Source organism: Ceratotherium simum, chromosome 4 (genome assembly GCF_057802395.1).
Source record: "Ceratotherium simum simum isolate JZ-2026a chromosome 4, ASM5780239v1, whole genome shotgun sequence".
In the NCBI taxonomy this organism is placed as follows: domain Eukaryota; kingdom Metazoa; phylum Chordata; class Mammalia; order Perissodactyla; family Rhinocerotidae; genus Ceratotherium; species Ceratotherium simum.
Genome location: NC_141903.1, coordinates 11,826,685 through 11,840,871, shown reverse-complemented (window position 1 = coordinate 11,840,871; position 14,187 = coordinate 11,826,685). Strand labels below are relative to the sequence as shown.

Sequence of the window (14,187 nt, the reverse complement as noted above, 5' to 3'; positions counted from 1 at the left end):
AATGTTGTTAAGCATCAGGATTAGGACCCATGATTTCTGGTTCTTAATCTAAGGACCTTTCCTCTGTACTCTAACTCCGCTGATTTGATTACTTACAAGATTTTACACAAAAGATAAATTAAGAGTTTATTCATGGTTTTTCAAAAGGATCCACAAGGAAGTTTCCTTTATATAGTAAATTTCCCCATAGAGCTTTCAAAAGGTGTTTTGATTAAAAAAAATAATAGAAGTCATTTTACATGCAGCTTTTCAAAGTAAATCTTCCTTAGGACTCTCATTTCACCCAGTAGTCAGATGTCGTGTTAAAATACCCCATCAGCTGGGCAGGTAAGACTTGGTTCAGTTCAACAGGCATTTATAGATCACCCCTGGATTGCCAGGTGCAAACCACAGAGAACCCAGTGATGAGTTCGCAGCTCCGCCTGACCTCAGGGAGCACAGTGTCTAATAAGAGAGGCTTGGGAAGGCAAGCAAAATCAATGATAGCACCCAACACCATGTGCTGCAGGCAAGTTAGGTGTAAATGCTATGGAAAGTCAGAGAAAGAGCCTCTTTATCTGGTGGGAGGGAGAGAGTGTAAAGGAAAAGAGATCCTCAATGAGAAGGTGACCTGGACCTTCATTTCAGTGCTGCTCAATAAAGTAGGCCAATCAATAAAAAATCAATACTGGCTTCTAGAAGGTCCCGCCTAAAATTAGTAATGGGAACAGATCCTGACTCTCAATTTTAAGTTTGTTCCAATACTTGTCTATCCCAGAAGAATTAGACTTTCTCCTCTCTTGATAGGCAAATATATACATATAAATATACATATATATCACATATACACACAATTTTTTTTTCTTTTAGAAAATTCTTTACTCTGAAAAGAAAGCCAGATTCTTTCTTAAATAGTTTTTCGTTCTTTTATTTCATGCAATGTGACTAGGTAGGATTTATTTTGCTCTTATTATGTGCTAGGCACTGTACTAAGCCATTCTTTGTGTAATTCCATTTGTTACTCCCACCTTATGACATAGTAACCATTATCATTCCCATTTTACAAAAAACGAATGGAAGCCCAGAGAGGTGAAGCCAATGCTGGAGGTCACACAGCAAGGAAGAACCAGAGCCAGGATTTGAATTCAGTTCTGTCTGGCTACAAAACCTGTACTTCATCACTCAGGTGTGCTGCCTCCTTTAGTGGATGGAACATGAAGGAGGGGAGCATGTGAAACCCTAGGGGGAGGTGTGACTACTGAGAAGGCAGCCTGTACTCACTGGTAGTAGCAGTTAATTTACAAAAGTCAGTGTCCTGAAGTTGGGGTCTAGTAAAAGAAAGGGGATCCCACTACTATGAGAACCAAACCCCTTGAGGCTCCTTGTGTGAATTTCTCCCGAGCATCCGCTCTCTGGAAGCCAGCTCGCTTGCACATCTCTGGCATCCTCACTTGGCTTGACGTTATCAGAGTCCGTTTAGGTTTCAACAGTAAATTAGAGGGCTTGTGGGTGCTGATTTCCTGCTTCTCTTTCATATCCTGTCGTTAACCCAGCAACCCCCGAAAGCCCAGCAGACATGAAGGAAAGCTCATCTTATTAGATTTAAAGGTGAATAATTTCTTTGAAATTCTTTTTTATTTTTAATGCACTTCTTTAGCTGGTTGCCACACTGTGATTGCCAGGGTTATTTTGGTCTCTGTCAGAGGCCCATAAACTATTCCTTCCCGGGGGTCTTTTTTCACTACATGTCTTCCTTACTGGGTCCTTTTTATTATATCCCTTCCCCCAAAAGGCTTTAATTTGGGAGTCTGACAAAAGTAGCATTTTTAAGTAAAAATTAGTTTCCAATTTATAGTAATCAGAGCTTCTGACCAATTTGTGATAACAAGTGTTTCCTCCCCTCATGTGTCATTGTTTCAGCAAAATAAACCACACTCTATTTAGGCTTAGAGCCTTACAGATAATAATATTAACGATAGCTACTTTTTATCTAGTACTTACTTTGTGCCAAAAATTATTCCAAGAGCTTTGCATGGATTAACTCATCAAATTCTCATAACAACCCAATGAAATAAATAATAATAGTGTCCCAACTACACAGATGAAGGAGCTGGGGCTCAGAGAACTGATACACTTGGTAAGTATCAAAGCTGGGAATTGAACCAAGACACTCTCAGCCCGGAGTCTGTGCTCTTAGATACTATGCAATATTCCTCCCCTACAGAGAGGCATTCCATGTCCGTTAGACATGCTAGCCAACCTAAAAATGTTTGAGGAACAAACCGTCTAGTACCCATGTAAAGATCTGAACCACTCAGGACTTAACAGTTGTTTCTTTTCTTCTTAAAGATGTTGTGTGATGGAAGCTTCTAAACTCCCCTTAGGAGCCCATTCCCTAGTTTTATTATTCTACAGGTGAAGAGTTTCTTCTTAAAGTCCAAACTAGTGTTTCTCTTGCTTTATTTTAAGCCCTTGTTGACTCTTTATTTGATCTGCTATTGAGCTAAATAAAAATGAATCGTCACCTCTCTTGTTAAAGAAAAAAGGAAAAAAAAATAATAATTTCGCACCCTCAAGTCACTCTGTGGTTTTCTTTTATAATTTAGATATGGAAAACCCTCAGACATCCAGAACTGTCACCTCTCCAATTTGCAGTTGGGGAAACGGGCACCAAGGTCATGTGCTGGTCTTGTCTTAACGCAATAGCTAGATAGTAACAGAGCCAGGGCTCCCGAGTCAGACAGCTTCACTCACCTTTCATGCCAGTCTTCAGCAATTTTATAACCTCTTCTGATCGTCCAAACCTTTTGCAATGTGTGGTGGCCAAATATAGATAAATATTTTCAGAAGAGGCCGTCCATTACAGAATGCAGAGGGGAGCTTGTTTCTCCTTCTCTGGCCATCAGACTGAAGAAATTTTCAGATCCACAAGGCCACCAAAGTGATCAATTGAAAAATGAACAGACCCTCAAAACAAAAATCTCTTATTCTTTTTGTATTTGGTTTCAATTGGTTTAGAAGGTCTCAAGAAGATAGGGGATTGTGACTTTATATATTTTTTCAAGTTCAGAATCCATTTGAAGGAATCACAAATGACCTTTATAAAACTAGGTTCCAACTAGCTTTTATTCCCATTTTAGAGATGAGGAAAATGAGGCTCTGTGAGATCAATTAACTTGCTTTCGTTGGGCACTAGTGACTCCCAGCTTTTCCTTAATTCTGTGTTTGCAAAGAAAACCGCGTTCAGAAGTGGTTGGAGCCACTGGTTGGTTCATTGTTATTAAGAAATCCTCTTTAAAAATAGGTATTTCTGGAACTCCTATTATTAAAGTTCTGAAGGATGCTGAGTGTGGCATCCTTCAGAACTTCAACCAATGTTTTCTATATAAACAGTTTCAAATAATGCAGCAGAGATGCATTAATGTCACTATGAGAGAGGGCTGGTTTCTGCATGGCTCTTAGATCCCTCTTTCTAACTCAAGGATGGGATCACCCCAATATTAGGTCAGCCTGAGATGAGGTCCCCATTTTCTATTGAGTTATTTTATTTACTTTGAACTAATTTTTATTCACTGTTGCTTCTTTTTGTGTAATTTATGAAAATGTCAGAGTACAATGGAATTGTTTGTCACTGGAAAGAATAATTAAAGGCTGCAAGAATTAAATTTGATGCCAAATTAGTATCCCTGTCTCCTCCCCTGCTGATAATTTTTACATACCAGTCGCATTTGGAGTTGTTGGAAGCTTGACATGTGCTTTTCAGACTCCACTTCTTATTGTATTGGATCAGTAAAGAGCAATCACAGAAATTTTAGAAAGCATTGTGCCAATATTTCAGATGCCCTGGGGTATGAGTTTATAGCTTTGTTATTAAAACCTAAGTGTTTTAAGCTGTGACTTAAAGAGAAATTTGCCATGAGTTTAATCTACGTATATATTTTTTTAAATCCTGGCATATAGTTAAACATAAATGTAGAGCCAACTAATGTATACAAATGTCACTGACTTGATGTCAATTCCTGTTTTCCAGTGCCCTGGTCATTGAAAAATAGCAGCATAGACAGTGGGGAAGCAGAAGTTGGTCGGCGTGTCACCCAAGAAGTCCCACCAGGCGTGTTTTGGAGATCACAGATTCACATCAGTCAACCCCAGTTCTTAAAGTTCAACATCTCTCTTGGGAAGGATGCTCTCTTTGGTGTTTACATAAGAAGGGGACTGCCACCATCTCATGCCCAGGTATGACCATGCTCTATATAACCATGCACTTAAAAAAAAAATACCACTTCACACCCACTATGATGGCTATAATTAAAAGATGGACAATAACAAGTGTTGGCAGGGATATGAAGAAATTGGAATATTGATACATGGGTAAATTGGTACATTGCTGGTGAGAATGTAAAATGGTACAGCCGCTGTGGAAACCAGTTTGACAGTTTTTCAAAAAGTTAAACATAGAATTACCATATGACCCAGCAATTCCACTTCCAGGTATATCCCCACAGAGAATTGAAAACAATATTTTTCATAAAAATGTATAAATGAATGATCATAGCAGCATTATTCATAATAGCCAAAGAGTAGAAACAACCCAAATGTCTATGAACTGAAGAATGGATAAACAAAATGTGATATATCCATACGATGAAATATTATTCAAACATAAAAAGGAATGAAGTATTATTACATGATAGAATGTTGATGAATCTTGAAAGTATTATGCCAGGTAAAAGAAGCCAGATACAAAAGGCCACATATTGTATAATTCCATTTATACTGTCCAGAATAGGCAAATCCATAGAGACAGAAAGGAGATTCATGATTGCCAGGGGTGGAGGAAGAGGGAATTGGGACTGACTGCTAATAGGTATGAGATTTCTTTTTGAGGTGATGTAAATGCTCTGAAATTAGATAGCTGTTATGGTTGCACAACATAGTAAATATATTGAAAACTACTGAATTGTGAAATTTAGTTGATGTGAATTGTATCTCAAAAAAAAAGGTAATATCCCTACCTGACAAAGTCAGCTTTGCTAGACCTGGAGGTTAATCCTTGGGTACTTTTTTGTTATTCAGGTGTTCTTATTATTGGATTAATTTGTTAAAATATCACTAGGAGACATCCCACTGTATATGAGAAGAGTGATGTAACATTAAACAAAATTCAGCTGCTATTTCCCTGTGACTTTCCTGTTCTTCCCTGTCCTAAGTTCCTTGGGAAGTCTTTGGCACTGTGAGAGAGAGATTATTCCCAGTGTTGGGAATGAAGAGATTGGATGATAGTATGGATTTCATGATTTTTCCTCTCATCCCTCCTTTAATTTGTCCTGGTAGAGATTTTATTATGCAGATCACATAAGATAAATTAATACCCACCTAGCTTGGGTGTCTTTTCCAATAAGAATTCTATATCCTGCCGAAAACCAAGTAGAGTTTTCCCACCTCATTTGCTTTCAAATCCAGCAAGTACATAAACATGTATATTAGCAAAATACACCAATGGAGGGAAAACATCCTTAACTGCCCATTATATCCAGTCAAAGCTGACTTGAAAATGTGTAGGAAAGTATTCATCTAGAAAATTCAATTGGAAGAATTTAAAGCTTTAAACCCATTGACAAATGCAAAGCAGTGAGGCCACCATTTCTTTGTCTTTAGCTCATGGCAGACATTGCTAATCAATGACTGCACTTTTTCCTCCCTGAATTCGGTGCACAAATACCTCCAACAGAACCCTCAGGGCAGCCACTACCAATTGACCAGTGTTGGCTCTCAAGATGAAACTCATTTGCAATCCCATCTTGACAGCCTGAAATGATCGCTATGAGGGACAGTTTCTTTTTTGAGCAAGGAGGGCTGTGTAGGATTTTATTACCACCCACAACCCGTGTTATAGGGACCAATATGTAAGGTGGTAATCAATATGTCCTCCATCCATCCATCCAGAAAAATATTTATTGGTCTAGGCACTGATTATCCAGAGATGAGTTAACATAGCCCCTGACCAAGCAGAACTCCTGATACAGAAATCACATCTCTGAAAGAAATTGAAGAAGACACAAAGAAATGGAAAGATATTCCGTGCTCTTGGATTGGAAGAATTAACGTAGTTAAGATGTCCATACTTCCTAAAGCCATCTATAGATTCAATGCAATCCCTATCAAAGTTCCAACAACATTTTTCACAGAAGTAGAACAAAGAATCCTAAAATTTATATGGAACAACAAAAGACCCCGAATAGCTAAAGGAATCCTGAGAAAAAAGAACAAAGCTGGAGGTATCACACTCCCTGATTTCAGAATATACTACAAAGCTGTAGTAACCAAAACAGCATGGTACTGGCACAAAAACAGACACACAGATCAATGGAATAGAATCGAAAGCCCAGAAATAAACCCACACATCTATGGACAGCTAATCTTTGACAAAGGAGCCAAGAAAATACAATGGGGAAAAGAAAGTCTCTTCAACAAATGGTGTTGGGAAAACTGGATAGCCATATGCAAAAAAATGAAAGTAGACCCTTACCTTACACCATACACAAAAATTAACTCCAAATGGATTAAAGACTTGAATGTAAGACCTGAAACTGTGAAACTTCTAGAAGAAAACATAGGCAGTACGCTCTTCGACATCAGTCTTAGCAACATCTTCTCAAACACCACGTCTGACCGGGCAAGAGAAACAATAGAAAAAATAAACAAATGGGACTACATCAAACTAAAAAGCTTCTGCACAGCAAAGGAAACCATCAACAAAACGAAAAGACAACCTAACAATTGGGAGAAGATATTTGCAAACCATACTTCTGATAAGGGCTTAATCTCCAAAATATATAAAGAACTCATGCATCTTACCAACAAAACTACTCACAACCCAATTTAAAAATGGGCAAAGGACCTGAACAGACATTTCTCCAAAGAAGATATACAGATGGCCAACAGACACATGAAAAGATGTTCAAAATCATTAACTATCAGGGAAATGCAAATCAAAACTACAATGAGATATCACCTGACGCCCGTTAGAATGGCTATAATTAACAAGACAGGAAACAACATGTGTTGGAGAGGATGTGGAGAGAAGGGAACTCTCATACACTGCTGGTGGGAGTGCAAACTGGTGCAGCCACTATGGAAAACAGTATGGAGATTCCTCAAAAAATCAAGGATAGAACTACCATATGATCCAGCCATCCCACTGCTGGGTATTTATCCAAAGAACTTGAAAACACCAATTTGTAAAGGTACATGCACCACTGTGTTCATTGCAGCGTTATTCACAATAGCCAAGACTTGGAAGCAACCTAAGTGCCCATCAAGGGACGAATGGATAAAGAAGCTGTGGTATATATACACAATGGAATACTACTCAGCCATAAGAAACGATGAAATCCAGCCATTTGTGACATCATGGATGGACATTGAGGGTATAATGCAAAGTGAAATAAGTCAGAGGGAGAAGGTCAAATACCGCATGATTTCCTTCATTAAGTAGTAGATAATAACAACAATAAACAAACACATAGGGACAGAGATTGGATTGGTGGTTACCAGAGGGGAAGGGGGGAGGGAGGAGGGTGAAAGGGATAATTCGGTACATGTGTGTGGTGATGGGTTGTAATTAGTATTTTGGTGGTGAACATGATGTAATCTATGCAGAAATAGAAGTACAATGATGTACACCTGAAATTTTTACAATGTTATAAACCAATGTTACTGCAATAAACAAAAACTTAAAAAAAAAAAAAAAAGAAATCATATCTGCTCTTCAAAGAGATTTTCATCAAGAGAAAGAGAGGAATTCAGCTGAGAGGAGTCCCTGAGGCATTTCTGTAACTTCTGGCCAGACGGTAGGGTGCTGCTCTGGGAAGTTATGCAAATTGTTAGGTGGTCTCCTTGACCTTCAGGCTCCACTGACTCCACTGTAGCATAATGAATGATTTACGGTGGTGAAATCTGCTTATTGGCCTTATTTGAGTAAGTTTGAATATGCCTCTGGACACCGCTGAGCATAACTTTCCTCTCAGCCAGTTGGATGCAAGGAGCTTTGCTGGGGAAAAACAGTTCCTCCCCACATTATTCCAAAGCAGTGTTATCCCCCTTCCCTTGCATGCTCTGAGCAACCAGAATCATGGAAAAGCCAATGATCATGGCAAGAAAAGTAGGTAACTCTCTGTGGCTGAGTGATAGTGGACAGCAGGCAGAAACATACTCTACCTGCTCTCCCTGCTCTTCTGACATTCGGGACTCAAACCCTCAATGACAATGTCTTTTCTTCTTTTGTGGCTACACTACACTGTCCATCTCCTGACAACCCGGGGATTGTTCTAGTGATCGTTCTCTCAAATAGCTCCACTCCAGGGACAGCCCCATCACATTTCAAGGGAAGGAAAATGAATAGACATGGGCTGATGTGCACTGAGGGTTTTAGTCCAGCTGCCAATTTGGGAGTTTAGTGTGTGTTGGAGGGTCAAGTAAGTGAGACAGTGCAGATGCTTGGAAATGCACAAGACAATATAGGGGCGCTTCTTTAAAAAAGAAAGAAAAAAACCCGACTCCCTACACATTCATTCCCTGTCATTACCTACACTCATGTCCATTTGATGAGCTACATTTCCTTGAGGAGACAGTGCTCAGCTCCTTGCAGGGATAGGCGACGCACACACGTCTCGAACCATTATAGAATTTCTCATTTCTTTTGGCATATCCTATCAAGGAACATGAGTTCTATAGGGATTGGCAGTCTTGCCAAGGTGACTCATTTGAGCTGGAAAGAGAAAGAGAAAGGTGGGAAGGGGGAAGAATATGAAATTCTATTGGCTGTATTGCATAAAATGGCTATGCTTAAATTTTATTGAGTATCATGATCTGACCAAAAGCCTACAAGGTTTAGTATCCTTGTCCAAGGATATTAACTACAGAGGAGATCGTTTCTTACCTGCTTAAATTTCCCAAGAATCAGAGTCTGTCCCAGTTGACTTTTTGAAAGTAGCTTTTTACAGCGATACAGAGGTAGCGTGGCATAGGGAAGAAAGTCCTGGGAATGGAGGTTGGACTGAGCGTGGAGGCCCTGCTACATGTTAGTCAGGTGACCTTGGACGTGTCCCTTAACCTCTGTTAGCTTCAGTTTCTTTGTCTACCTGTTACTTGGCTCACAGTGTTGTAATTACACAACAACAGCAAGGGTATGATGGGAAAACAATTTGTAAACTAAAGCACAGTTAAAACTTATCGTATACGCGTTTCATTGTGCGTAGAAATTCTGCCTGGCCCTAGCAAATACTGTATAGAAATAGGCAACTATGTAAATATATCTTTTTAAAGTAAATTTTCTAATTTTTTTTCTTCTTATGAAAGAACAGTGTTTTCATTGCAGAAAATTTTTTAAAATATTAAAAAGAGAAACAAAAGTAAAAACACCCATAATTTGAAGCAGTTCCCTTTTTCTAAATGTTTATGTATGTTTTTGCTATAATAAAACATATCAGTTGCAGTAAAAAAAAAAACAAAACCACAACGGGGCCAGCCTGGTGGCATAGTGGTTAAGTTTGCATGCTCTGCTTTGGCGGCCTGGGGTTCGCAGGTTCAGATCCTGGGCGCGGACTGACGTACCACTTGTCGAGCCATGCTGTGGCAGCATCCTGTGTAAAGTGGAGGAAGATGGGCACAGATGTTAGCCCAGGGCCAGTCTTCCTCAGCAAAAAGAGGAGGATTGGCAATAGATGTTAGCTCAGGGCTGATCTTCCTCACCAAAAAAAAAACCAAAAAAAAACAAAAAAAAAAACCCAGAGGCTATTTCTTTTTTACTGCATACCAGTGGTTCTCAACCAGGGGCATTTTTGCCCCATCTCGGAGGCACTTGGCCACGTCTGGGAATATTTTTGGTTGTCACCCTGGGAAGAGGTTGCTACAGGCAGCTGGTGGGTAGAGACTGAGGATACTGCTAACCACAGGCAGGGCAGCCCTCAACAACAAAGAATTATCCAGCCCAAAATGTCAGTAGTGCCGAGGTTGAGAAACCCTACTTCACACGTTCGTCTTGGGTTAAAGAAGACTTTGCTCAATGTCACCATCCTTCAAGGACACTGACCTACGGAACCTCCACCATCAGGAACATGACTAGTTCCACACAGCAAGGAAGGAGAAGGTGGTAAATTGTGCACCCATCCCTCAACACTTCCACTTGGAAGTGACACATATCATTTAAGCCATTGTCATATGGACCAAAACAAGTCACATCCTACCTTCAGTGGGGCAGGAAGGACAATCCTATGGTGTCCCTGGAGGAGGAGCACCAGATCTATCAATGAAAAGCCCTAATGACTGACAATAAAATGTTGGGCTACCTGTCTTCATGGCTAGTCTTTGTGTACACCCTTAATTCTTTTCCTGAAGGTAAACCCTTAAGGATTTTATATGAATTGCCAAATTGTCCTTTCAAAAGTTTGCACCACTTACTCTCCCTACGCTCCTACCCACCAGCAGCAATGTGTAAGTGCCCATTTTATTTACTTGAACCCTTGCATAGACTGGGTATTATTATTGTTTAATCTTTGTCAATTTAAAAGGTAGATATTATATTGTCTTTTTGCATTTTGACATGCTGCATTGCATTTTTTAAGACCTAAACCAAAAAAAAAGCAGTCTATCGAAGCCGTTCGTAACCTACCAATTTGAAATCTTATGGGGATGGTGTTTGTAAGGAAACCTAGTGCATCTTGCCAAATATTTGAAATCCTACAAACTCTGTCAGATTTGCTCAACCCTGGTTCTAGAACAGAAACAAATCAGACTTTAAAACAATAATCATCGTCTGACCTGGCTACAGTGATAGGCATTGAAGGAAATCTCAGAAGCTATTGCTGCAAGTCAGGATCTTGAGTGGTTAAGGCAGTGAGCAAGTTTGCTTGACAGTTCATCACTGATTGCTACTGATATGTCAAGCCAAGTAAAATCCTTTGTGAGAACGAGTCAATAATTGGCAAATTAGGTACATGATTAACCTGAGACAACAAGACTTAGTTACCGCTTGGGAGCCCTGCCGAGACTTCACCTTCTCCACAATCCTGTTTAGCAAATATTAAAAATGCCTATTTCATCACTGAGACTGATGGAGCCATGAGCCTGGTGACTTCCAGCGCCTGCAACTGGGAACACAGGGTGGGCTTACAGCTCCCACGGGTTGGTTAGAGGGAGGGACTAGGGATTGAATGGCGCTGAGATAGAAGCAGACACTGTCAACCCTGAGTGCTTTACACTTAGATGTGTCTGTGGAATGGGAAGCAAAACTATCCACACGTTAAACAAAAGAAGGGAACTATTTAAGAGACCACAAATTGCCCCATGATCATGCCAAGTAAATGCAAATATGGCAGATCGAGCATGTATAGACCAAGATAAAATGAGCCAAGCAAACATTCCTATTTGTCCTCATCAGCAGAATTCCCCTAATGACATTTTTTAAAAGCAAATTTATAGATGGTGATTAGTGGTGTTAGCTTTTGCCAGCTCAAATTTATCCCTTTCCAATGCAGAGCCTTATTTGAAAATGAGCTCTCTCTTTCCTTGTCCCCTTCTCTCTTACCTGAGTAAGTAAACTGCATGCAGTTTCAGTGAGAGGGGGGACTAACAGGATTGCTGGCACACTGGGTCACCCGAGTGTTCTGAGCACCCTGGTTCTGTCACCATGCCACTATCTCTGCACCCTCCCAGTGCCCATTAACCAGTCAGGATGCTTTCCCCGGACCTCACCCTTCTTGTGGAGCTGTATCCTGTGAGGTTAATGTGGAGGGAATATCAGAGTTTGACTGTCAGCTTGCTTGCGTAGCATATCCAAAAATGTCATTTTGGAGGGAGGCTTGTTTTTACAGGCACGTGTTTCAGACCCTTCCTTTCCAAAAGAGCTTGAGGTATAAAGAAAGATTTTGTGAAACCAAGAGAACCTTGCTTTCTTCTGTATTGGACTAGAAGTGCTTTTGGAAAGGTCTTTCTTGAGAGGCCCCCTGTGATTATCTGGTGGCATCCTAGCAGGAACCGAAACAGCCACTTAAATCTGTGGGCACTCTTGGGCAGCCAACAAGCAGAGCGAAGGAGAGATCTCAGAGGTTGCTTGAGTTTGACAAGGGACCCAGTGTTGAGTGGGTGCACGGGGAGGGCGCTGTGAATGTTTTTCAAGAATGGCAATGCGTGAGTACGTGGAACTCAGGAGAGAGACAGAAACTGAGAAAACAGGGATGAGTAAGAGGGGGCAGCGCCAGATCACATATTTTGACTGAGCAGAGTCTCGGAGGTGCTGTAATTCAGGACTTAGCAGATTTTCTAGGCAAAGACCTTTATCTTCAAGTGAAATCTATGTAGAACCCCTTATATAAAACAAATAAAAGTGACAGTTTTATTAGCATAAACATAGTTTATAGTTCACATCCATATTTATTATTATAATGTTAATCTCTGTAGATATAGATATGTTTATTGTGTGTGTGTGTGTATGTATGTAGCTGTAGAGAAAGAGAGAGACAGAGAAGCAGAGAGAGACTAAATTCATGAGGGTGGTCACCTCTAGGAATAGGTGAAGAGAACAGAACTGAGAATTAGGTTTAAAAAGTACTTGTTTTTATCCATAATAAAACATTAAAGGGAAGGCAGGCCCCCTCCCCATCTCCAACACACACACACACACACACACACACACACACACGAAGACTGGAAATAACTATGACAAAATACTCACATTTATTCATTTGAGTGCTTGAAATACAGGTATTTGTTACCATATTCTTTATACTTTTCTTAATTTTGGTAATCTCTCTCCCTTTAAGAAAAGTAAAGCTGTGACTAGCTTGAGTCTATTTTAAGTAAAACAAGCATTGAGAGGATATAGATGGTGACTGTAATCTTATATCACTCTCAAGATTCAATTTATTTATGTACTTTGTTTTGTTTGCACAGTTTTGAGAAAGATCACAATGAATCTATACAAGTAGTTGCAAGTAGCAACAGTATTGTCTCTAATTGTTTCCCTCTCAGGCTCTGGCTACTCTTCAATTAAATTGATCTACAAGCTTGAAAGAAGTGATAGAAAATAATTGTTTCAAGGTTAAATCACTTAAAATATCTAACAACTACTGACACTTCTTGCCTTAGATACAGAAGTAGAGAGGTTGTACCCCAAACTTAAAATAAGCTTTGAAACTCTCTTTAAAAAAAACAAAAACAAATCCCCAATATGGGACATGTTACACGTTCATTTGAAATTGCACTCCTGGTTTAACACCCAGGCACGAACTCCTACCTCTGCTCTGCCTGGGATCTGGTTGAACAAGATCCACCCGTGCAGCTTGGTGTACAAATTTATCTGAGCAGACGCACATTGGCGTGCGTTCACAGAAAGCCCGGTGCAGATCTTTAAGCTGCCTAATAAACAACAGAGTTACAGAAGTTCAAACCTGTGTTCAGAGATGTTAGGAAAAGCTTTATTTCAAGATCTTCACAAAAATTAATGGCTTTTACAATGTTAATTGAAGCCTCTTTCAGTAAGGATGTTTTGTAGGGAGACTAACTGTTTCACGTGAATTATTTTATCCACACAACACCCCTATAAGGTCAGTGCTATGAGGAGCAGCCTCATTTTACACATGCAAGAACTAAGACAGAGTTTGGGGTCACAGAGATAGTGTGTGCTGGCCACAGCAGTCGTTCAGACACCTCCTTTTACTCCCCTCTGTGGGCAGCATTTCCAGGAGCATCCTGCAGTACAATGTAAACACGATCATTGATGGAGTAAAATGACAACGCGTGTCCCAAAGAGGAATTTCATTAAGTCAGTGAAAGTGGTGCTGGAGATCTGCTTTAAAGTGCGGGCAGGGAAGCCGTGGCAAATGGGAATCCAGCTGAGGTAGCACAGTTAAATACTGCGGCAGAGATGGTAACAAAGGCGACGAGATCGGCACTTCCAAGAGGATAATTATAATAACATAAAGAGAGGTCCTGGGAAGTTTGACGAAGACATCAGTGTGTTTTCAGAAATGTCACTTTTGATGGTGTTGCAGTGGTCAAACTAGAGTGATGCTGCATTGTTCTCAAGTATTTCATTGATTCTAACGAACATAATTCTCATCTTCTGACATCTCTGAAAACAGGATATGTTTTGCAATCTATGAAGCTGAGAAACAATGAAATGTTTGGCATTGCATCTTTGTGTGTGTA

General features: G+C 40.0%; 1 protein-coding gene across 2 annotated transcripts in view; it reads left to right on the top strand.

Moving 5' to 3' along the window:
- The window catches only part of TENM2 (teneurin transmembrane protein 2), a 573,466-nt gene that overhangs the window by 382,595 nt on the left and 176,684 nt on the right, over window positions 1-14,187 (top strand). For both annotated transcript variants that reach the window (XM_087429448.1, XM_014786118.2), the window contains exon 6: window positions 4,010-4,215. In XM_087429448.1, coding sequence (XP_087285574.1) covers window positions 4,010-4,215 — 206 coding nt within the window. The remainder of the gene's footprint in view (window positions 1-4,009; window positions 4,216-14,187) is intronic.